General features: G+C 41.4%; 2 protein-coding genes across 2 annotated transcripts; one reads left to right on the top strand and one right to left on the bottom strand.

Annotated features, from left to right (window-relative positions):
- Positions 1–1,706: 1,706 nt before the first annotated feature.
- Positions 1,707–10,166, top strand: ggt1a (gamma-glutamyltransferase 1a). Its single transcript, XM_061039319.1, has 12 exons — positions 1,707–1,879; positions 2,042–2,172; positions 2,264–2,353; positions 2,617–2,809; positions 4,716–4,876; positions 5,048–5,197; positions 5,588–5,724; positions 6,013–6,200; positions 6,317–6,444; positions 6,852–6,964; positions 7,068–7,181; positions 8,992–10,166. Exons 1-12 carry the CDS (start codon positions 1,707–1,709, stop codon positions 9,136–9,138), a joined length of 1,725 nt encoding a protein of 574 aa, XP_060895302.1. The 3' UTR covers positions 9,139–10,166.
- Positions 10,167–11,234: 1,068 nt separating this feature from the next.
- On the bottom strand, positions 11,235–20,379 carry anapc5 (anaphase promoting complex subunit 5). The gene is made up of 17 exons (XM_061037536.1): positions 19,827–20,379; positions 19,665–19,744; positions 18,521–18,630; positions 18,165–18,408; positions 16,602–16,668; positions 16,348–16,449; positions 16,059–16,249; positions 15,871–15,952; positions 15,361–15,453; positions 14,789–14,970; positions 14,355–14,490; positions 14,144–14,218; positions 13,225–13,346; positions 13,029–13,136; positions 12,556–12,703; positions 12,259–12,421; positions 11,235–12,148 (listed from the first exon to the last, which is right to left on the bottom strand). The coding sequence occupies exons 1-17, from the start codon at positions 20,022–20,024 to the stop codon at positions 11,928–11,930; spliced, it is 2,322 nt and encodes a 773-aa protein (XP_060893519.1). The 5' UTR covers positions 20,025–20,379; the 3' UTR covers positions 11,235–11,927.
- Between the last annotated feature and the right edge of the window lie 3,974 nt (positions 20,380–24,353).

Raw genomic sequence — 24,353 nt, 5'->3', positions numbered from 1 at the left:
TTTAAGGGACTACAAACAAAAAAGATTAGGAACTACTCTGTGAGAGGACACATGTCTGTCCTTTCATCTCTTGCAGCATCAGTGTCATTCAAGTCTGTATAAACACATTTTCCATCACGGTTAAGGAAGAAGGAGGTAAATTGTAAGCTAATAAAATGCAGTACACACAACAGATGACCTATCATTAAAGGTCTGCAGCCACCCATAGAAACACATGACATCACCTGGGTCTATTGTAGACGACTCTCTGCTGTGAGTGTTTCTGCAGGCTGTGTCTCACCTGTCGCTGAGGAACAACAGGAGCGTGTGATTTGATTTCCTGCTGAGTGTATAGGCACAGACAAGCCTTCTCCTTTATTGTGTGAAAACAATCGGAAAGGAAACCTGGAGTGTTGAAGTGTAAGGCAGTATCCCTCCCAGAACAAAGGAAATTAAACCTCTAAGCTCATACGTTTGGGAACAAATTCTAGACAGGCTGCAGGTTATTTTTCATTAAAATTCTTGCTTTAATTGAGAGTGACACATGCATGTGCACAAAGGCTGGAGAAGGGCTTTTATGTTCTGTAACAAACACATTTTCCCCATCCTCTAAAAATCAGCTCTGTCCATGAAATAAACTCCCCTCCTCAGGCGGCTCTGCACCTGTGAGATCCAGAGCAGGATAGTAGTGATTAGATTGAAACACAATCACAACAGCAGCCTTAAAAACAGCACTAGCCCTGCATGTGCTGTTTTTTATGTGACTGTGTTTTATCAGTGTGGCCCTGCAACAGGCGCCAACGCTGGTTTAGTTCAGGTTCCACAGATGGGTATTTGCTGTTGAGAAGCACCTGTCACACACGCTGCCAGATTGGAGCTGCACTGGGTGAAGGCTCAGGCATCTCAATTGGTCTGAGGATGCCTGCAGAATAAGCCAAATAGAGTCTGACACGGCTCCTGAGCATGGTAACGCTGCCGGCTGAGCCAATCACATGGAGCCCCGAGTCGGGGCTGCATCTGTAAACAGATCACTTTCACCTTCACTTTGGCAAGCCTGCTAGATTGATACCAGAGTGAAGTGCAAGGTGAGAGAGGAAACTCAAGACTTTCAGGAGGAAGGGGAGGCATCTATCATTTGGAAAATTGGAGTCTACGTTTCAAAAACGATGGGTAAAACTACTCCAAACTTTTTTTTTTTCTGGAGAATCCAATGCTCAGTTTTTTGTCCAAAATCGTAACCCTACATTTACAATGTTTTCAAAGGTCACAAATTTCATTACCTTTGCCCTCCAACCCCCATCTTTCTCTCTCTCTCTCTGCCTATTTTTCTTCCTGTAACTTTCAAAAAGAAGTCCAAATAAAGTACATGCTTATTATCTAGAAACCCGAGTTAAGTCACACCTGAAAACCAGACACAATGACACATCATGCTGGTCAAACACCTAAGCATTACAGCTGACACACTCTCAGAGCCAGCTGAATGACTCTCTTTTTCTGTATTTTATTCGTGCAACACTTCCCATCTTCCTTTTCAAATACAACACAGCAAAGGTAAGTGTCAGCTCTGGCTTTCTTTCTTGCCTACCTGCCTGCCTGCCCACACAAACACATTGTTGTTGGTATACAGGATAATCGACCACTCTGAAGATGGTAGATGTCTGAAGGTGAAGACACTTGTTTCTGAAATCTCTCTGAAGGATCTCATCTTGATTTTCCCATGCAGGAAAATGGTTGGGAAGTCCCTGATTGCTGGTCTGGTGGTCCTTGCGGTGGCTGCAGTGAGCCTGTTCCTCGGGGTATTCATGGGCTTAGGGAAGAATAACACGCCTCCCCCCTCGGACCACTTCTACTCCAAGGCTGCTGTGGCTGCTGATGCTGGGAAGTGTTCAGAAGTGGGGAGGTAATATTAATAATAATACATTTTAACACTTTACATCTGAAGCAAATCTCAAAGTAAAAGACTGATGCCCTAGACGTTTGTTTTTCCAAACATGACCTGCAGTGGTGGTGCATGTGTGCATGTACGTGCCTGTGTCTATTCAGTGTGTTGCTGTGTTTTCAGGGACATTCTGAAGAAAAACGGTTCAGCTGTGGATGCCTCTATCGCTGCCTTGCTATGTGTTGGCCTCCTTAATGCTCACAGCATGGGTATTGGAGGAGGGCTCTTCTTCGTCATCTATAACGCTTCCACAGGTGAGTGTGCGTCAAAACTTCCAAACAAAGTTAACTGAGCCAAAAAAAAAAAAAAACCCCATCAATCTGTCCTGGTTTTTCTGCTCAACAGGGAGGGTGGAAACCATCGATGCGAGGGAGACTGCGCCCATGAACGCCACTGAAGACATGTTTGGCAACAACACCAAGCTCTCTCGTACAGGTACTGGCTGCAGGCGGTTGTGTTTCTGGAGTATTTCCCAGACACAAGGGGGGAAATAGACTTAGTCAATAAAGATTGGCGCTATTGTTTCTGTAAAAATATTGTAGCTGCTTTAATGTTGTATCAGTAGGATTTAGAAGGGTTGTTACACTACAGATGTCCTTGAGTGTTTTAGTGCCTCTGAGCATGCTGATCCTCCAGTCAGACACGGACAGAGAGGATAAGAAAATGTAAACGGTGGCTCTGCTGTTTCTCTGTGACAGGTGGATTGTCCATAGCCATTCCCGGGGAGATCCGCGGTTATGAGATGGCACACAAGAGGCATGGCAGGCTGCCATGGAAAGACCTGTTTGAGCCCAGCATTGCCTTGGCTCGTCATGGCTTCCCCATAGGAAAAGCTCTGGCCCATGCCATCTTCAAGAGCAGGGACTCCATTCAAAGAGACGCCAACATGTGGTGAGGCAGATATACTCGAGAGCAATAACAAGGAACATAGTCAGAATGTTGGGACTGAAACTGAAAAAGAGGTTCTTATACTCTCTCTTGCCGAGCGTTAAGAAGAAGAAGACTGATGTTGTCATGTCAAAATGCTAGCAATAAGACACAGCCAGCTACCTTAGCTTAGCTCACAGACTGAAATATAGAGAGAGACAGCTAGCCTGGTCCTGTCCAAAGGTATATAATCAACGTTCCAGCAACACAAATAGCCTACTAAACCCTCCATCATTACTGCTGACACACTCTGACCACTAATCTATTCATGAGTGTGCTTTAAAAATGCCAGGACATCTTTTTTTTCTTCTTGTATGTTGGACAGTGCCAAGACAAACTAATATAAGTGAAGCATCTCCTTTGATGCATTAGAGCAGTGGATACAACTCTTAAGACTGAACATGATCATTGGAAAGAAAACGGCAAAGCCAGCCCAAGAGCCCAAAAAGTTTTCTTGCTTCCTGGTTTGTGTCCATGTTGAGCAAATGTATGCACATGTACTTAACACTCGGATGAAGCATTAACAAAAACAAACCTTTCATAGCAGACCTGCTGAGGATAAAAAAGAGAAATGATTGATCCTGTTGTTCTGTTTTAGTGTCAGTGCAACAAGTGGCCACAAATTGGCAGCAAGGTGAACAGGTGATTCCCCTTCCATGACTCTTAATGAATCATTGAGTATTATGTTTCTCATTGGACAGACATGAATCAATCTCCCAATCTAAATATTTACGAGTTAGATAATAGACACACTTCCCAAATCTATTCTCTTATTAAGCCACTGATGGATTGTTTATTTTAGAGGACACAAATTCATCAGAAAGTCAAATAAGTTTTATAGAATTCAGCTTAGGTTGCTCGTTAGTGTGATTGATATGTCATGTTGGAAATGTAACATTACTAACATCATGTACATCACTTAACTGACATGATCACTTACTTTACTCCAGCTTTATTTTATCTAACCAAACTGTGGACAGTTTTTCACATTAACCACATGATGTATTGGCTGTCTATTTTCGTCTGGCCTTTACTTTATCATGTTTCATGCCACTATTTTATATTGAGACGGGGGTGGAAAACTTCCAGGTACTTCTGGGCCTGATTGTTAAAAAGTAATCAAACAGGATGAAAGATATTAGATTAGATCGATTCTTCAATCGGAGTGTTGAGAAGAAGATACAAAAGAATAACCTAAATAGATAAGATCAGGTAATCCAGTCCTGGTTTTTATCTGTATAAAATCTCCAGCTTGGGTTGTTCAAAACTTTGAGTCGAATTAAGGATTCTTTGATCCAGAAGAATCAGGATGCTCCTGATCCCAGCACAGGGCTGGCTTCAGACTGGATTAAAAGCAACGAGGTATTCAAATTATTAAATCATTTGTCGAGGTAGAAGATGTTTTTTTATACATTTCTTTAAAATATTTCGCACTACAATGATGTGTTGCTTCAGTGACAAAGTAGATGAGGTTTAAATTAGGGTTGTAACAGAAAGAAGGATTTTGTTTCCATTAAATATGTCATCAAATATCATCACTATCAGGTTTGTAGTGTGTCCTCTGTAAAGCACCGTAAGTCTGAATTTGGTCATCTTTAAAATGTGAATCAGGTTGATCAAATCCAGTTTTTCTTAAATATGGGATAAAAGCAAGCTGGAAGACTTGATCCTTGTTAGAAAAAAAGTCCATTACCAAATCTGGACCAAATAACCGGGTCCTGGAGATCGGACTGGTTGGTCCGGTGGGTTAACCATTAGACAGCTACATTATTAAATTCAATCCATGCAGAAGTGGCTTTGATTTTTGATAGCGACACATTTGAATAATTTAACTGTTTTTCCTTTTTTTCCCCCTTGTCTTACCTTCCAGTGAGGTGTTTTGTGATTCTCATAAAAACATCCTAAAGGAAAATGATATTGTAAGATTTCCAAAGCTGGCCGACACTTACCAAAGAATAGCAGAGGAGGGTCCTGATGTGTTTTATAACGGGTCAATGGCACAGAGCATCGTCAAGGACATCCAGGCAGCAGGTCTTGTACTGATTTCTTGTTTCTTTAGAGATATTAATATGAATACATTGTGAGTACATATGAATCAAACAGCACATCACAGGTTAATCAAAAATACCACATTTAAATCTAACCATTAGAACATCATTCCTAGTTTTAAATTGACTCTGACACCATTAATGCTTCTTCCAGGGGGCATAATCACCCTGGATGATTTATTGGAGTACCAGCCTGTGCTGAATGAAAACCCTCTGAGGCTCAACGTAGGGGAATACACCATGCATGTCCCAGACGCCCCCTCCAGTGGGCCTGTGCTGGCACTCATACTCAACATAGTGGATGGTGAGTAGCCTGGCCAAGCTCCTGTGCGGCCATGCGGAAGAAAAGATGTCAGGTTTCCCCGGCTTCCCTGGAATGTTTTCTGCCTGTTTTGGTCGTACAAAACCGAGCTGTGACTCAGTCCTTCCTGCCAAAACGAATTCAGCCCCAGCACCCCATCTGTTCAGGCAGAGACTCTTCAATCAGGCTTTAAATAAAAAGACGACATACTTATTCCAAATGAGGGATCACAGCTAATGTGTTCATGTATGAGTCTGTAGGAACATAGGTCCATATTTATATTGCAGGAAGATGTCATTATTTGAATCAGGAGTTTACAGTTTAATGATCTGAATGAAATGGACTGTTAGCACAGTGATGGAAGCACTCATTTCTTGACTGGATATTTTGCAGGGTACAATTTCACAGACACAAGTGTCTCTACAGCAGAGAAAAAGACTCTGACGTACCATCGCATCGTAGAGGCTTTTCGTTTCGCTTATGCAAAGAGGAGCAGACTGGGAGACCCACGCTATCTCAACATTACAGATGTAAGCCTTGGTGTTATAATTATTACCCATGAGACCTTTGTTTTTGTTTTTTTTAGCATTTCTAACTTCAGAATATGATCACAGTTGTTTCTTACTATCCAATGTTCAGTCCTACATGGGCAGACTGGATGCATAGTGCCTTGCTCAGGAGCTCTTTGATTCAGATGTTGTGTCTTCTGCATCGTTATAAAGGCCAGCAAGTCCTCCGCTGTTGTTTACCATTTAGGGTCTCCATGACAAACTGTCACAATCTCCCTCTCTGTGACTGGCTTGTTTTGATCTCCTCAGCTCATCCACAACATGACCTCAGACTACTTCGCTGATGGCATAAGAAGCAAAATAACCGATGACACCACCCACCCAGACAGCTACTACGAGCCCGACTATTTTGTCCCAGACAACCACGGGACGGCTCACCTGTCCGTCATAGCTGAGGATGGAAGCGCTGTGGCTGCCACCAGCACCATTAATCTGTAGTAAGAAATCAAGCCTTACAAATAGATAGCCTTTAAAGTGTAACACACAGTTTTAGTGTTTTTCTCTCTGTGACTTTGTACTAAGAAATTGTTAACAAGTGGTTTTATTTCCCCAGCTTTGGTTCCAAAGTGATGTCTCGATCCACTGGAATCATTTTCAACGATGAAATGGATGATTTCAGCTCTCCGTACATGACCAATGGCTTTGGAATCCCTCCTTCACCAAACAATTTTATTCAACCAGGTGTGTCTGGACTGAATTATTACACTGCCTAGTTTAGGCTATGTCTTTTGGTGATGGATGATGGTCTTTCTCTTAATTACATAGCGGTCTTAAATGGGATGTTACTCGACCCTCTCTGTAGCGAGGATGATGCAGAGGTGATGTTTTCACAAACCTTTCACTTGCTCCTGCCTCTGTCAATGCAATCCTCTTCCTCCTCCGTTTTAAAGCATCAGTGTAATGTCTATCCTCACACCGTGGCTCATTGCTGTTCTTTGGTTTGTTTACAGTCATTTTAAATACACGTCAGACGAACGTGTCTGTTTTTAGCTGTGAAATCGCTGCCTGGGGACCATCAAAACCACAGGTCCAAAAGTAAACATTTCCCCATCACGCAGTCATAGCCACATTCTGTTTATCTGTTGCAGGCAAGAGGCCGCTGTCTTCCATGTGTCCCACAATCATCTTTGACAAAGACAACAGAGTGAAAATGGTGGTGGGAGCCTCAGGGGGCACTAAAATCACCACAGCCACTGCCTTAGTGAGTCTGATTCATACCCATGCACCCTCATCCTTCAAACACACAGTCACGTATTTGAAAGTATTTCCTTTTTTTTTTTTTTTTTTCCTTCTGGCTAAACTAGGTCATCCTGAACTCTTTGTTCTTCAACTATGACCTAAAGAAAGCTGTGACCGAGCCAAGAGTTCACAATCAGCTCAACCCAAATATGACCGTCGTGGAGCAGGGCTTTGAAAAGGTGAGTGGTAGAAAGAGATATGTAATATGCACAACAACATCTGGTCTGTATTATGATTCTAACAGCTCTTTATGCTGAAGCCTGGGACATTACAAACACATTTGATTACAATATGACAACGCCTTCGCAGAAAGTGTTGCATTTGATTTCTCGTACAGAAATCATTCATGTCATGTATATCAAGGAAAATCAACCAGCAAAGCTTTAATGTTGTCTTGAAGATGCATTCAATAATAACTGCAGGTGGTATTTATTTGTCTCTTGTGTCTGAGATTGCATCATGTACGTAGATGCACAAATAAACAACTTTAGAAACAAGCAAGCTCTAACTGTAATAACCACAATAACCTAACATCACTTTGAATAAAAAAATGAAACGTGAACCTGCTGAACAGTCTACAGCCGGATCGAGGCTGCATGAGGCTATATTTAGGCCGAGGTCACAGTGCTAACAGGCTCATGCAAATCTGGTTTAAAGTTTACCATGTTTATATTCTCAGTGTTACAGTAAGAGCTAAGATGCTTTTAGCACCTGAGCCAGAGCAGATGGGAACATGTCTAGTTTTTGCAGTAACATTTGACATAATGATGGTACTAGATAAAAAAAAATGAGAGGATCATTGACGGGACACAACTCACCTCGAGGGAAGCATGAATACGTGAATAAATATTCACCTCATTGTTCTATAAGAGGATTCATCCTGTGGACCTCATAAATGTCTTTGAATAAAGATTTATTCATGCCACTAGACAAAATAATTACCAGATGAATATATAAAAGGTTAAACAAAGATGTCCTTTGATAGATTACTCATCCAGACCAAGTTAGATTGGTGAAAGTTTCTATTTCTGTTGTGTGCTGGGTGCCAGAAAAGAAGAAATATAAGCACAGAATTTTCGAGTTGCATTTAAAAACTATGTCCATGATGCATCATTAAAGCTGCAGTGAGGAACTTTGAGTTTGTGTTGATATTGGCGCAGCTGGGGACAGAGAGGTGCCTCTTATCTTTTTGCTGGTTTTGTCCTGTACATGCGTAAGCAGAGTTTAAAAAGACCTCTTCCCATTTTGTCTAAACAGTTGAATGTATCACTCGCTGTAAGGCTTTGCTGAGGAAAATTGTGTAAGACGGGACATTTGCTAGTATGAAATGTGATGACTGATAGCTCTACATAGTATCCACTATCCACAGTGTGTATGTGTAGGTTTGACCTGTGGTGTTAAAAGCACTTGGAGTAGTCACACGACTAGAAAAGCAGTATACAAGCTCAAATCCATTTACCACAAGGCTGTTTTTCTGCAGCGTGCTGTTAATCCCTTCTTCTGACACCTAAGCAGTGGCAGCAGTTTTAGACATTAAAAATTACAATTCAGAAATAATTCATCTCGTCATTGATGGTCTTGTTTGCTCTCTAGGTCACAATAAATCAGTATTAATTGAAGTCTGTTTCATAACCGGTTAACTTCACAGGATGTTTTATTAATGTAGAGATAGGACAGTGGATAGAATCAGAAATCAGTGAGAGAGAGAGAGTGGGGAATGATATGCGGGAAAGGAGCTAAAAGTCGGATTCGAACCTGGGCCGCTCGCTTGATAGACCATAGCCTCCCTACTGTACATGGGGCGCTCTCACTAACCACTGCGCCACCAGCGCCCCACTTCACAGGATCTTTAATGTACTTAATGTACTTAACGATTAATTGTCAAATGACGCTCCTCAAAGAAGTCTACTGCGTTATTATTTGTTACACCGTAATCTTCTACACAGGACTCCTTATACTTATTCATGTGTGTTGATGTTACCATGGCAGAGTGTCCTGGAGGGTCTGGTCCAGAAGAACCACGTCACACAGCTGCTGCGGATTCCCGACTCCGTGGTCCAGGCGGTAGTGCGTCAGGGAGAGTGTCTCTGCGCGGAGTCCGACCCCCGTAAAGGAGGCTATCCGGCGGGATACTGAACAAAACCTCCAATCCTCTGCCTCTTCTCTGTTCTCTCGGGCCTGGATCCGTCTCCTCAAAGACAGTTGGACAGAGACACAAACCCGTCTGCACTGAAAGATCAAACAGTGTTTAAGCTACAGACACCACTCCTTTGACTCCATTCCAAAAAAAACTCTTTATCTCAAACTCAAACTTTCAGCAATACTTATTGTTCTGGCATTATTTTTGAGTTTTGAAGTAAAGTAAAAGGATGCACCTGGTTTGACTCCAGTATCATCTCTCCTGGATACAGGTCAGGGAGGTGATGTTAAGGGAAGACCCCGCCCCAACACATCTGCTTCATGTAATAAACCTTTAACCTTCAAAAACCCCCCACTTCATTTTACGTACGACAGTTTCCAACAAAACAGTAGTTGTAGGTTGTCCGTGTTCTATTCTCCTTTCTTTGACTGTCTCAACTAAAACACATTGTACATAATTGGACAACTTTGGGGTTTGTTTTCATGTCAAACTGGTGAAAAAAACAAAACTAGACGTGCAAGTAGAAGTAGGTATACCAAATACAAATAAGGATACCTCAGGTTATTTTACCTGTTTGACTTCAATGTCTCCCTAAACCGTTCTCCTGATGTTAATGATTCCCCACATGATTATTTAGAGGAAACTGATTGTGTTGTTTTCTACTGTGATTCTATATTGAAGCTATGACTTTGAATTTGTAAAAGTTTAATATCGAGTAGAGGTTTAGTGAATGTAAAGTGTATTCTGAAAAATACATTTGCAGATATATTTTTCTAAACATGCATTGTTCTTATGCCATGTTTGTTGCCATACTTGTTATTAAACATTTTGAACAAAGAGGATATATTTTACCACACAGACCCTCCGGGTTCTTCTGTGCTGCTTCTGTACCGGAATATAAGCACACTAACTGAGTATATATCCAAGTGTCTATCAGTCTTCATACGGGTGATAATGTTGATAAACTTCATCGTTCAGTTATCTAACTTACTGGCTCATTGTTTCAGCACTATTAAATACACAGTGATCATTTAGGGCTAATGTTCAGCTACGATCGAAGGAGGTAAACAAATCCTGTGTGGGACTGAAGGACGCCTGAAGAAACAGACGCTGTTTCACTTTCACTGTCCAGTGAGTTTCAATCAGCACACAGAAAATATCAGCACTCCTGTGTGCTTTTATGACAAAAGAACCTACACGATGTGTTTCACTACCTTGTGGTGTAAAAAAAACCCCCAAACAAACAAAAAAAAAAGCATACAGTCTCAAAATGTCAGGTGTCTGTTTTCCAAGTTTCTAAAAATTGTTTTCATCTGTTCAGGTTTTAAAAGGTTGCGTTGCTATTACCCAGGTAAATTGCTCCGCTGCATTGAAAAGCATTTTGTACTCAGCGGCCTCAAACTCAAATTGGAAGCTTTCTGCTGGAAATGGTTCTGCACAAGTTGATGGAAAACAATTAGTGGTTTGAATCCCACGGCAGCACATTATCCCCGCAAATAGGGTAAAAGCATCAACTGAGGGAAAGACGCCCAGCTCTGCCTTATGTGAACACACACACACACACACACGCACACACGCACACACACGCACACGCACACACACGCTCCTTATATAGTGTGTTGTGACCCCCTGAACCTGCCCGCAGACTTTACCAAACATGTACATCTATTTTCAAACCACACCCCAAACGCACTTAAAAAGACTTCCATTGTGACAGTATCACATAGCTGTGTGATATTTACATACAAGACAGGCCTGCTTTTACTGCGCACTACTGTAATCTCTGTTTATGCAGAATGTGACATGAAGCCAAACATCACACTCTAACTATGTCAACAGGAAGTTTTAGAACAGAGACACATTTCCTGTCAAAAGGCCCTGAGGAAACAAACCATCACCCCACCTCAGATGCTTGTGCACAAGGACAAAAACAAAACTCTGAATGATCAAAATATGGAAGAGAAGTTAGTCTTAAAACTTTGTAAAACTGAAACTAGATCACTTGAATATTACCGGTGCGGTAGCCGCACTGCAGATATGTTTCTCTTTAAATTATTCCCTTTTTTTTAAATCAGATTGACTGAAAGCTAAATAACAGGAAACAAGATTTTTATTTTTCTTGAAAGAAGTGCTGTAAGTAATGGATTACAAGTCCCCAAAGACACTTGAACGTAATGTTATCAGCTACAATTGTTTTTCCACATCGTGTCTGAGGGAAGCTGAATACAGATACACTATCAGGTTTTAAGCCATCATGGGTCCATTACATTATAAATGTGATCACGATTTCCTCCCCCTGGATTTCATCTTCATCAGTATTCTTCGGGCGAAATATGAATCATCCGGGCCGCTGAAACACATTCATCTTGTAGCTAAGTGTGATATTACCGTCATTCATCAAAAAAGCGGCAGGCTGATAAACTTCTGACATTTTTACCAGGTGAGCTGGCGTGTTCTATCTGTCCGACAAACCTGGACTGTAGCTGTGGTGAAGGCTCTTAAACCTCTGTGACGTCATTCAATTCTAACAAGATGGAGCTACTATTGGTCATTTGAAATGTAGCCTCGTTTATAACTACTTACATCGTCCTCTGTTATTATTACCTCACACTGTATGCAAAGAGCTCCAGCTGTGCCTCTAGTTCAAAATCTCTAAATGAAACGCTATAGAGCTAAAAGAAGCAGGACAGATCTTCAGCGGCATCTAGTGGCGAGCAGCCGTCAGTGGAGGTGTTGTGTTCGTTCAGTAAGATTCATCTAGTTTGTAGTTGGGCAGGAGCTGCAGTCAGAGCCTCATGGAGACCGGTGGTGCTGGTGACTGCAGCTCCTGGTCCAGCAGCCGGAAGAGCATGGCACTTTTGTTACTCTGTGATGTTTGTCCCAGAGAACGGTGGAGCTGAGCCTGCAGGTAGTGGACGTCCCGCAGCCGCTCCTTACAGTTCAGCTTGGAGAAATACGCTGCAGCCTCGTTCAGCGTGTCCGCAGCCAAAACCGCCAAATGCAAATCTGCAAGGAGACAACAAGCAGCAGTGTTTAAATATAGGCTGCTTTACATCATCATGAGATAGGGATCAGTATTCTGCTGAATGATTCAGCTGGGGGTGTAAGGTTGTTACCTGCATGCCCTTGTCCGTTTGGCCTGAACCCAGCCACGGCCATCTGACAGCGGGCTGTCAGCAGGAGGGCTCGGCCTTTGTCCATGACTCCTCCGTGGGCCAGAACAGGCTCAATGGCCTCATGTAGAACAGTCAGGGCCTGCTGAGGAACACCCAACATCAGCTGCAGGAAGAAGAGGAAGCAAAGAGTATGAACAAACAATGACCACTGTACTGCTTTTAATTTGCATATTAGTCAAACATCAAAAAAAGATCAGTCATTTGCATGTTTAGGAGTGGTAACGTGTTGTTGCTTACCTGAGTAAAGGCCAGGTGAAGGAGGGTCTCTGAGGCCAGGGACTGTAGGTGGTGCTGTCTAGCCAAGGCCAAGGCCTGCAGGAGGAGAGGAAGAGCTGTGGAGAAGCCAGACGACTCCCAGTGGAGCTCAGCGGTGGAGAGCATCACTCTGTATGAGACAGAAACAGGAGGTGATGTAGACGAGACAGAAAAAGCTCAGTCAAATGCCTGAAGCAGCATGTGTGCTTCAAGATATCCACATTTGTATCCTGTCATATTTCATAAGCAGTTTGTGCCTCTAAAGATGATTCATAATGTGAATGACAAACATTAAGTATGTATTGCAGCCCTAAAAAAGCTGAGTCAGTTTAATTCCATTAATACAAAAAGCACAGTAGACTGAGATCGGGTCTTTTTTTTAAAAAACTGTCTACACTTTAAGAAACAGGTAACATGAGATCAGAAAAAGTGCTATTCAACAAGAGTCCGTCTACCTGATGACCACCTCTGTACATTTGGTCTTCTCACAGTGCGTCTGCAGCCGCTGTAAAACGCTGTACGCCTCAGTGCTTCGGTTGAGAGCCTTCAGAACTTGAGCTTTCCTGTCAGCAGACACAAAACACCAGATAATAATGCAGAAATGACTCATGTATGTGACAGGACTTGCTAAGATTGGGACTGAAGGTTTACCTGTAGAGACCCTCTGTTTTGTTTAAGGCAGAGATCGCTGTGACCAGAGGTTCTGCCAAATGGTATTTCCCTTCGTGCATGTGTCTGTCGAATTGGATTTTCAGATCACACAGCATCCAGAGCTGCAGAATTGGAGATTAACGTAAACCAAAAGAACACAACAAACACAAGCTCAATTACCTTTCATAAATTGAAGATAAGAAACGTGGACAGCATACCAAATTAGCATGAAGACATTGTCGCTCGGGCTACAGTAACTACTATCTTGGTAATGTGGATCTTGCTGTCACATTTACTGAACAGTCGACCAAAAAAGGCAAACCAACTACATGCTTAAGCAAGGAAACCAGTGTATATGTTTAAAGCTAGCTGTGGCTTGTCCAACTGTAAGCAAAGAATAAATATACCCTATATTTCCTGAGCCTTATTTGTAATTAAAAATATATAACAGACCTTAAATTTGTTTTGTTTTTTCTACATAACAAACTCCAATCATGATGGAATAAATTAACTGTACTTCTGCTAACTAGGTCAGCTCTGCAAAGTAGCAGAAACTGCTCTCCAAGCTTGTGACTATGGAACTTAAAGTGGTCAAGCCAACTTTTAATGACACCTTAATCTTTGACATTTGTCAAATAAAAAGTTCTACTGATTTCATTGTTTAAATAATTGGGAGAATGACATTTGTTTATTCTATGAAGTACAGCATGTAAAGATGTTATTTATATGGTTATAAAAGCTTAAAAACAAATCTTTAGTAGGTATATCTCGTACCTGCATTCAAAAGACATCATCTAAATGGACAAAGCTGTATTTACAATTGTTATTTCATTACGCAGATTTTTACAGTCATGATTTTTCTTTGATTTAAGTAGACCTAAAGTGCATAAAATAAACTGTCACAGGTCAGAGAACCCACCTTTGCGTGCTGCGAGTGAGGAGGAAACTGTTCTTTCAGATGAAGGAGAATCTCTGACACTGCACTGTACAGGCCCTGCAACGAGACACAGAGGCGACAAGAAGGACCTCGTCAATGTTTTTTAACGTCCTGCAATGCCGAGCCAACTAATTAATGGATATGCGCCTGCCGGGAAGAAAGCAGACAGACAGGATCGAATGAAATGTGTTACCTGCTCAGCGTGCAGCTCCGCCAGGTGGCAGAGAGCCACGGCGAACGCCTCGGTGTTGTTCTGCTGGACCCCGAAGTTGACCGGCTCCAGACTGCTCATGTTGAGAAGCAGCTGGGCCTGCTGCAGAGCCATGGTGCTGCGTGAGATACACGAGGCCACGTTTAGGACTCTGACAAAATGACTGATCATGACTACACCTCTGAGGCATGTTGGACTTCTGTATCTATATCTGTTTGTTGCATTGTTTGTGTAGATTGTATGTCTCACATTTGAACTTGTGCATGAAACCACGGGACATTTGAACCCGGTTTTAAAGAGGTGATCTACTGTCAGTGGGAAGAGGTACGTCTGTTAGCCAGCTGTTCACTTACAGAAACAGAGAACAGGACTGACAAACGTGTGCTTTAAAGGAGGCGAGAAGTGAAGGAGCTCACCTCTTGCCGTACATCCTCCATATGGACGTAGTCTGAGCCAGGCTGATCTCGATCAGCTCCGACAGGCTGTGCTTCCAGTGCAGGATGTCTGTGTCCTTCAGTGCGTCCATCAATTTGTGGGCGGTCTTACCCTGTGTCGCCCCCTGCTGGACTAAAGACTGAATGCCCAGAGACGCCAGGTACTGCAGCAGAGAGGAGGATCAATCAGGTTTATCCTTGTATAATGATTTTATTATTGTACAGATTGTTATATATGGTTTATTGCTTTCAGGCATGACCGTACAGAAGAAAAAACGTTTCCTTAACATATTACATTTAGTAGATTATTTTTAAATTAAGGACATGACCACTGCAGCCTATCTTCTTAAAATGCATCAGTCATTAAAAATAAATATCCATGAAAATAGAGAGTTGTGAGACTGTGCTTCAATGACTCATTAGCTCACAGCTGTTTGTGGAGTCTTTTAAAGTGAATGTGTTGTGAAAAGTGTGACAAAGAAATTAAACATTAATTAACAGCCAAAGCCAATTTAATTCAAGCACCCAAATTAAAGAGCTCGTGTTGTACTCACTGGCAGGCAGAAGTGGGCAGCCATTTTCACTGAATCCTCGGTTAACACGGTGCTGTCAGATCCCCTCATCTGTTCCAGCGTGTAGAGCCAACTCTAATGTGAGACACAAAGAGACAGGGAGGAATACACCAGGGCACATGCATATTCATATGAGAATTAATGAACATTTAATCAGTTCTCTTCACAGTAAATAAAGACTTTTATTTTGTTAAGTTCAGGAGGATTTAAGGTTAAGCTTTGGCAAACAAAATGATTCTTATATTTATAAATATTTTGTAAACATCGACACAGTAACAACATTTACTGTATTTTTTTTAATTTTTGGAACAGGGAACAGGAAGAATGAACTTTGCAACTTCAAAGTAAAAGCTCTGTATGTTTAAGTTTCAGCCACAAAAAACTTGAAATAGAAGAACTGTTAACCGAGCTAGTGTTTCTAACATCCACGTCTCTGATTAATCAGAATGCTTCCATTTAAACACGAAGCAGAAAAAAAAAAAAGATTTTTACCAAACAGTGCTGCAGGCACACATGATCATTGGACTCCTGGGCAATGCGGATCGCCTCCTGCAGAGCCATATCAGCCTGCTGACTGAGAGAAAAGAAGAGGAAGAACAGCTATTAGAGTCACGTTTTATATGAATAAACTTTATATCAACATGTCCATTAACTAAGACTCGACCAGTTCCTGTACTCACTAGTGGCCGAAGCGACAGTGCAGGCTTGCCAGGTTGAGAGCGGCATAGCGGAGACTGCGTCCATAGCCCTCGTCCCCGTTGCTCTTTCCCTCATTTCCAGACAAAATGAGTCGGTCAAAATAATGTAAGAGACTGTGGGCTGAGAGGAAGATGTCCTGCACTCTCATGCTGTTCAGATAGTTTAGGTAATGCTGAGAAGAGAGTAAGAAAAAAAGTGAGTTGATGAAGAGGATATGCTCTTTTTGAAGACTTGTTAATACAGAGATGAAAGTTAAGTGAAGGAGCTCACCGCTTCTGCAAAATCGGGGTTAAACTTCAGCATGTTGTTGAGCTCTTCCTGCAGCGCGGCGGGCTTCAAAGCTTTGTTCTCATCGTTCTTCAGGAGATAAGCCTGCAAAAGAGGTTTTTAAAAATCTGTAAGGGTCGGACATTGCTATAAACAAATGTTTTTAGGTTTGACACATGGATTGATTTTGACCTGTTGGTTTGAACATGAATGCAACATACAGTTCTTATCATTTCATCTTTGCTTTAAACCCTCACCTGTCTTGCAAGAAAGTACTCTGCTTGTTTTTGTGACAAGGGGCCTCTGCTTGGTGTGTTGTCGTTTCTAGAAGAAAGAAAATATCTACTGTTAACAACAAACCTGAGGCCTGTGCTAAGCAAGTTCAACATACCCATAATAACTTCTGGAAGCCTAAAAACACATACATTATATGAAACTCGTTATCGTCTCTGTAAGTCAACCCAAGGTTTCCATCAGCCAATAACATAAAGTCTTTGCAGCTTATGATCAATGGAAACAAAGGCAGTCTGCACATGAGCATATTTTATAAACTTAGAAGAAACTATGATTTTAAACATAAAGGAATGAACATGTTAAAGTGACACAGAGGCAGCAGGATAACTAGCAATGAATTCACTGACTGTGTGAATGTGAAAGTTCTGACGGTAACTAACTGTTTATTACAACAACAACAAAACAGCTGGGATGTATTCCAGTGGCGTGTGTGACAGCTTGACAGCAGGGTAGTTGTGCAGCATGAGTTACTTTGTACTTTGATAACCCAGAGTTAGCCGGGCCCTGAAGTTGTTAGCTAGCTGAAGATCTTGCTATCTAAACTCCTCAAAAAAGTTCGGAAACATTATTTTGGTTAATTATTTTGCCCCTTTAATAATACTAATTGTATTTTATATTGTTGGAAAGCCTGATTAGTCACCTTTACAACGAGATATAACTTGTAAGGATCGTGCAGTCGTGGACTGAGCAACACAGCTAAACGGGTGGGTTGCACCCCAAAAAAATGTGCCAGAATCCCCTGTAATAATATTCTTGTGTTGGTATTCACTCTTGTTTTGAGTTGCTTGGTGGATTGGATGATTGCACTCTCCAACAATAATAAAGGTAAAAACAACACATATTGGCCATTTTTACACTTTATTCATTTTACACTGTCAGGGACCTCAGTAGCGTGTGGAAGAGCCATACACAGCAACAACAGCCTGGCCTCCTCCTCCTCCTCCTCATGCTGCTCACCAGCCTGCTGTGGGATGGCGTCCCAAAGTCAACCAGGATGTTGTTGAAAGTCAACCAGTGTGGTTGTGTTGGTCACTCTAGCACGTACAGCACGCCCAAGCTGATCCCACAAGTGCTGTCAATCAGGTGTCAGTCATACACCTGTAACTGGCACACACCTGGCAGCACGTGCAGCTCAAAACAGGAGTGAATACCAACAGAAGAATCTTGCAGGGGATTTTGGCACATTTTTTTGGGCGCTACCCACAGGTTTAGATGTGTTGCTCATTCCATGAATGCACGATCCTTACAAGTTATACCTCGTTGTAAAGGTGACTAATCAGGCTTTCCAACGATATAAAATACAACACCAATCAGTATTATTAAAGGGGCAAAATAATTGACGAAAATAACGTTTCCAAACCTTTTTTTGAGGAGTTTAGTAAAGGCCTCTGGTCGCTATATCAAAACAAAGTCTTTCCAACAAGAGGACTGCAGGATTTACATTTTTTTTATATAGCAGTGGGTTCAGACAAACATTAACATCAAAACTTTCAAGGTGAGGTTAAATCCAATAAGAGATCACCTACCGAAGCTCAGACTCATGCAGTGGACTGTCAGACTCCTCTTTGTCTATCCTGTCCCCCACAGTGTCCTCAGTGCTGGTGAGGTCCATCTCTGAGTCGTCAGCTGCCAGCGCTGGCAGACTCACCTGCCCGTCGACGGGCTTGGGGAAGTGACTGTGATAATAATGCTGCAGGGACTTGTACAGCTTGTAGACCTGACTGAAAGACAGCTTGTTGTAGGCCAGCAGCATGTGTCTCATAAAGAGACCTGGAAGACAGGGGAGACATGACTTCATATGAGTCTTTATGAGATTCATGTAAAAATATATTTGGACAAGCCATCGGATATTGGGAGCTGTCGCATCACGTGTGCTACTCACCAACAACACTGGTTTTATAAGCCTCAGAATCAAAAGCAGTGAAAGGTGTAGGAAGAGTGGAAAAGAAGTACTCCATGTCTTTCAGCTCTCCATCTGCCATTTCATGCATCCTTTGAAGAAAAAGAAAAAGAAATGCCTCGTCATGTAGGTGATTAATTAAGTCATAGAACTTAGTCAGACAAATTCTAAACTTGTCGTGCATCACAGCGACTCCATTTGCAACGCAACAATTAAACACGAGATTCAAAGATACAAACATCTGACACAACATCCAAGCACCAAATATTCAGAGGCCTTCAATGCGCTGTGATCTGGGATTCAGCTCCATATTCAAAATGTTAAAATTTCAGCATTGCTGTTAGGATTCTGTTTTATCTACATCTTTGTTCAGAATGTGTTTATCATGTTGGAGGATGCAATAGCACAAAGAGTTACATCAAAATCCTGTGGTAGAGTTTCCTAAGATAAAGATAAAATAAGATATACTTTATTCATCCCAGCAGGGGCATGTAGGTGTTCCAGCAGCCAGCATACAAACACACAACACAACACATATATACATACATATCCCACCCATACAAAAAAACATGAGCCCACAATACATAGCCAGGATAAAAAAAGTGGTCTGGATGGTCCATGTGCATAAGCAGCTGTTACTCATAGATAACAGTACAAAATACTAGCTCTGCCAGTGCATACATAGATCAATAAAGAATTATTATAAAAAAGCAGTCAAGTGTGCAAAATATACAGTTTGATATATGATATATGCAGCTCAGGCTAAGGTTTAAAAGTTGAAAAGTCTTCTGTCCTTACTTAAAGGGGAGTCGTTATAAAGCTTAGCTGCCGTAGCCTCCCACTAAAAACACTCTTTTGTTCACACGCCAGATTGTGTAAGGGATGCATGTTATTATCCATAACAGTCTCTGTATCATCCTTCTCCCCATCACCACCTCCAGGGGCTCCACAGCGAGTCCCCAGCACACAGCCAGCCCTCCTAATCAGCTTGTTAAGCTTTTTAGAGTCACAAGCCCTGATGCTGCTGCCCCAACAGTCTGATAAAACATGGATAACATTCCTGAGCTGAGGCAGCTGCAGTAGTAGATATCTGGTGTAATTTAATGGAGCCACATTGTTTTAATACCTGAGTTTGACAGCATATGCAGTCTGGGGGCAACACTCCTCAACAGTCTTCAGGAACTGACCCAGAGTCAGGTCTGGACCCTGATGACCCACAAAAACAAAAACCACAATGACACACCTGCTTCACCACAGTGCTGTGCAACATGGCATGGTTTAAACAGACCTGCTGCAGGGGCAGGATGAGCTTGTTCAGTCGTCTTCTCTCTGGCAGAGTGATTTTGGACGCAGTCATGTCGTAGAGCAGCGCGAGAACAGAGATCTTATAGGGAGTCACCCAGTCTTTGATCCCGAACACGTTAGCATGCACCACTCCGTTTGTCATCATGGGGTTGAAGTAAAGATTCTCATGCACACTCGCCATTCTGACAGGTAGTGTTATTGTTACACAGCAGAGAAAATATCCCGACGTGGTGGTTCACCTGGTCTACATTTAAAAGTTAAAGACAGCCAGCAGCAGCGTATACACCAGCAGCTAACGTTAGCTAGCTAGCACATGTAGTTTACTCAGCTGTAGTTCAGAAAGTCGTGGAAAAATACAATTATATATGAACAATTAGTCTCGACTTCTTAACTGATCAGGCATATGACTGGAGAACTCTCACGTCTGTCTGTTCAGGTAATTTGGTTTACATGTTGTCAAAAGTTTTCCCTTTCAAACCGCCCTCCTTCTGTCCCCTAAACATGACGTCATAAAGCGACAGGACCCGGTTTTATTTACCGGCATGATTTGGTGTTTACCGGAGCAACACACGAAGATAATTAATGTCAAGTAAATGCAATAAACCAATTAAAATGACAGTTTAGCACATTAAGTCGACGAAACGGTGGGAAGCACAGGTTTTGTCACGGTGAGTACAACTTTATTTTGAAGGTCTGTATCGGAATCGATTGTATACATGGTCACTAGATCCGATTATTATTATGCAAGTTATGTTTGTAATCGCTACTGCTCACGATCTACTTCAGGGGTGGGCAACTGGCGGCCCGGGGGCCACATGCGGCCCTCGTCAACCCTCAATGTGGCCCTCAGGTCAATTTTTATGTATCAAAACATGAAGAAAACATGACAAAATCTGCCATGAAATCATGAAAACCAGAAATATGTCCATAATAATATTTGATCACTGGTATATGTTGAGTTAAATTTGAGACATAATTGACTGTAATCGTTTTTGTATACTACAGTTTGGCCCTCTGGCAGTGAGAGTTAAATGAATGTGGCCCTTGCTGTGACCAAAGCTGCTCATCCCTGATCTACGTGCAGGTACTTGGTGATTCCCTTGTTCCAGTTTCGGATGTTTTTCTCTCTGTTTGGTAACAAACAGTGATTGGTTGACTAAGAGCATCAGTTATGGATGTCCACTGTCCTCAAGTGACCACTGTGTGTAACTACAACACTTTATTCCACTAAACATTTAAAACACAAATCTAAGTGTTTTCCACCTCTGAGTTTAAGGGGAGTCAGTTAGTTTGAGGATCTCATTAAATAAAAACATTCATGGCAGCTCCACCAGCCTTCAGCGCAGTCCTACAGCGGGGTTACCAGTGATGTAGTTACAACCTGTGGACACTAGAGGGCATCGTTTTTTAATGCTCTTTTTGGCAGCCACCAACTTCACCTTCTAAACTGACGTGTAAACACCGCAACCGTCTGGTGAGCTCCTTCAAAGTAAAACTTTTATCAATTTAAACAATTTAAAATATTAACTTTTACTGAGACACAACAAATTATCTAAATTCTTCCAAAAGTGCAATGCCAACAGACACCAACACCTCTCACCCAATGCAGACTCTCAGCTGTGAACTTTGCTGTTTTACTTCCTTCTATTTGCCTTGCACCTTAACAGCCTCTGCTTTATCTGGTCTCATGCACTACATCACTTTATTCTATCCTTTTTATATCAGTATTCATACAGATCTGATTACTTTATTCCTGTTGCTTCTTCACTGCACTACATCACTTTATTTATCTCATATTTACCTTTATAGTTATATTGTATATATTAGTTCTATTTGGCCTACTTGCACATAGCTCTGTATATATATATTTATTTCTCGTTTACTGCACATAGTTCTGTTTACATCTGTTTACACCTGTTAGTCCGATCACTGTCCACTTATATCTACTCTTTTATATTTTGTATTTTTAAGTTTAAGCTTTAAGTTGTATTTAAATTGACACTTTATATTTAGGTTAAAATGTTTCGTTTACTTGCGCTGTTGTTAATTTACTGCTCTGTGTGCCTTTGAATTGCCCCCGGGGACAAATAAAGTTTTTTGAATTTGAATTTGAATTTGAATGCCACTTTTTGTTTGTCAAATAGATACTAAAAACTGTATGGTTCTTAAAAAAAACAGCAGAGGTAAAACTTCTATCGATTTTATCAGGTGAAAATGTTCATTAACATTTCTTTAGTTATTGTACAAGATTGTTTACAAGGTCCAGCAGGTCATCTCATATTACACCAGTTGTTTTAAAACTACAGTGAAAGTGTTACATTCAGAGAAAACTTAACCCTCAGTTCAAAGACGCACACTTAATGCTGGTGTGATGTCTACATGTTTTCTCATTTGACAGATTTTGGACGGTCCAGGGAACACTGGAGCAGGACCTTGGCCATTGTGCTGGAGAGAGCTTGGTTTGTTTCACACATCCTCCAGCAGGAGGAGCAGGGATCAGCTGGTTCCAGATCAGCTCTCAGCTAGCAGAGTGGACACACTGGTGAGTGGTGATCTCAAATGAAGTCAAAGATAAACTTCCTGGTTCTGCTGCAGAACCAATTTTTAATTTAAATGGCTTCTGACTTTCCTTTTAAACATTAGTACTCCAGGCCTTCTTCTAGAACAAAATGACTTAGGTTGCATCTGAGATTAAAGGGGACGCAGCTACAGTGACCGGGAAGATCTATTAAAACCAGCGTAGGTGTTGTGGGTCCCTCATGTGGTCCCCCGTGAACAGACAGGTCACTTGCACCTGTCATGACCATCACATCATGGAGGTTATAAACACGATCTGAGTCAGTGTTGTCATTTGAAAGTCTTGATATCTTATCGTAATGAAATATATATATATTTTTTGCGTCTATTCAATTGAGGGTGCATACATTTAAAACGAGGGTGCAATGAAACCTTTGGCACCCTCCTAGAACCGGGCCTGTAGTGCTCCCAAAGTGTGTTGAACCCAGAGCCTCAGATGTGTTATGGTCTATTCAGGCCAGCTTTAATGCACTTCATCTCACTATAATGTCTCACTTGTTGTAACGTAAACACATTAGGGAGGTTTAGTCAGGGTAACTCATGGGGATACACTCATATACCACTGTGGGTGGACTGAAAACACTCAGGGGTAAGTAAGGCAGAGCGGGTCAAACACAGAAAAATAACAGCTCATTTAAGAGCTCTGTACGCTCACTAGGATCACGTGAGTCAGCTTATGCTTCAGCTTCAGTTTTAGCAAAAGGTATCTAAATATATAAAACTGCAAACATAACACCACTAGACGGAGAAGTGGTGGTAATCACATTTTTATTGAAGGAAATTAAAAATTAAAAATAAAATAGAGTTCATGAACAAGTGCTCTAAACTCAAACTGTACCACTTAACCTGGCATGGTATACCTTTTAAATAAAACCCTTTAATGATATTTATTTCACATTTTTCCTTCATCCTTTCTCTGTATACTTTTTATTAGTACAGGCTGAGTGAGAAGTTTCTGTCCTGAACACTGAAACACAGACAGAAAGCAGACACCATCCTTTACAGTCTGCTAATAACAATTACACAGTAGAATTGTTTCATTTATATTGAACAGAAATACACTTTAAATACTATAGAAAACTTTACAAAAGAGGGATTCAAACATATTATTATTGGCAACAGTGTAAAGAAGCTGAAATGTCCACAATATCTCAGAAATATTCCAAAATTGACGACTCATTTTCAGAGGTTGTCCCTGCCTGCCATATATTAATATATACACTTAATACTCTATTATGTACAACATTTACACATTTTCTTCCTTATTTGAATGTCCCCATAAATAGTAACATTTACCAAGCTTTCTGTGTTTACATTTGTTTCAGCACAACTGCAGATAAATAAATGAACATGACCTGTACTGTCTATAAAAATGTGATTTCTATTCACCATATTTATCTGTAATCACGCTCCAGACTTAAACATGCTTTGCACTGGCAAATGTGGTTTACAGTGAAGCTATTAAATAATCTCCCAATATTTAGACTACGATGATGATGATGATGATGATGATGATGATGATGTTTTTTTTTTTTTTTTTAAAGAGCCCATATTATGCCCTTTTTGGGGTTCGTATATTTAATCTATGTACCTACTTTTGTACGTTCACAACAGCTAAAGTTCGAAAAAAGTGTCTGCTCCTCTTCGCTCTGAGTCCGTCAACTACGCTCTGTCGAGCCCACACTGTTAGACCCCATGTGGGCCAAGTCTGCTCTGATTGGTCTGCCAATTCGCTCTGTCGTTATTGGTCAGTTGCTCAGCACGCTTCTCGGAAATTTCAACATGAGCTGCAGGGCTTGCCACAATGAGCCAATGGGCTTAGATCAGTGATCTCACACTGACAATGACGTTGGACTGACAATTTTTTATCGAGGGGGGCTAGAACCGAGCGTTACATGCGGCTAATGCTACAGCTAACAGGAGGAGGTAGGAG

This window comes from Labrus mixtus, chromosome 5 (assembly GCF_963584025.1).
Source record: "Labrus mixtus chromosome 5, fLabMix1.1, whole genome shotgun sequence".
Lineage (NCBI taxonomy): Eukaryota > Metazoa > Chordata > Actinopteri > Labriformes > Labridae > Labrus > Labrus mixtus.
The sequence above is the reverse complement of the archived record's forward strand: the minus strand, read 5'-3'. Positions and strand labels throughout refer to the sequence as shown.

Coding starts and splice junctions, on each gene's coding strand:
- ggt1a (XM_061039319.1), top strand. CDS start 1,707: ATGGTTGGGAAGTCCCTGATTGCTGGTCTGGTGGTCCTTGCGGTGGCT. Junction 2,354..2,616: donor CACCAAGCTCTCTCGTACAG/GTACTGGCTGCA, acceptor TCTCTGTGACAG/GTGGATTGTCCATAGCCATT. Junction 6,965..7,067: donor TCACCACAGCCACTGCCTTA/GTGAGTCTGATT, acceptor TGGCTAAACTAG/GTCATCCTGAACTCTTTGTT.
- anapc5 (XM_061037536.1), bottom strand. CDS start 20,024: ATGGCGAGTGTGCATGAGAATCTTTACTTCAACCCCATGATGACAAAC. Junction 14,491..14,788: donor TGGAGGATGTACGGCAAGAG/GTGAGCTCCTTC, acceptor TATCTCACGCAG/CACCATGGCTCTGCAGCAGG. Junction 12,704..13,028: donor TGTACAGAGGTGGTCATCAG/GTAGACGGACTC, acceptor TGTCTCATACAG/AGTGATGCTCTCCACCGCTG.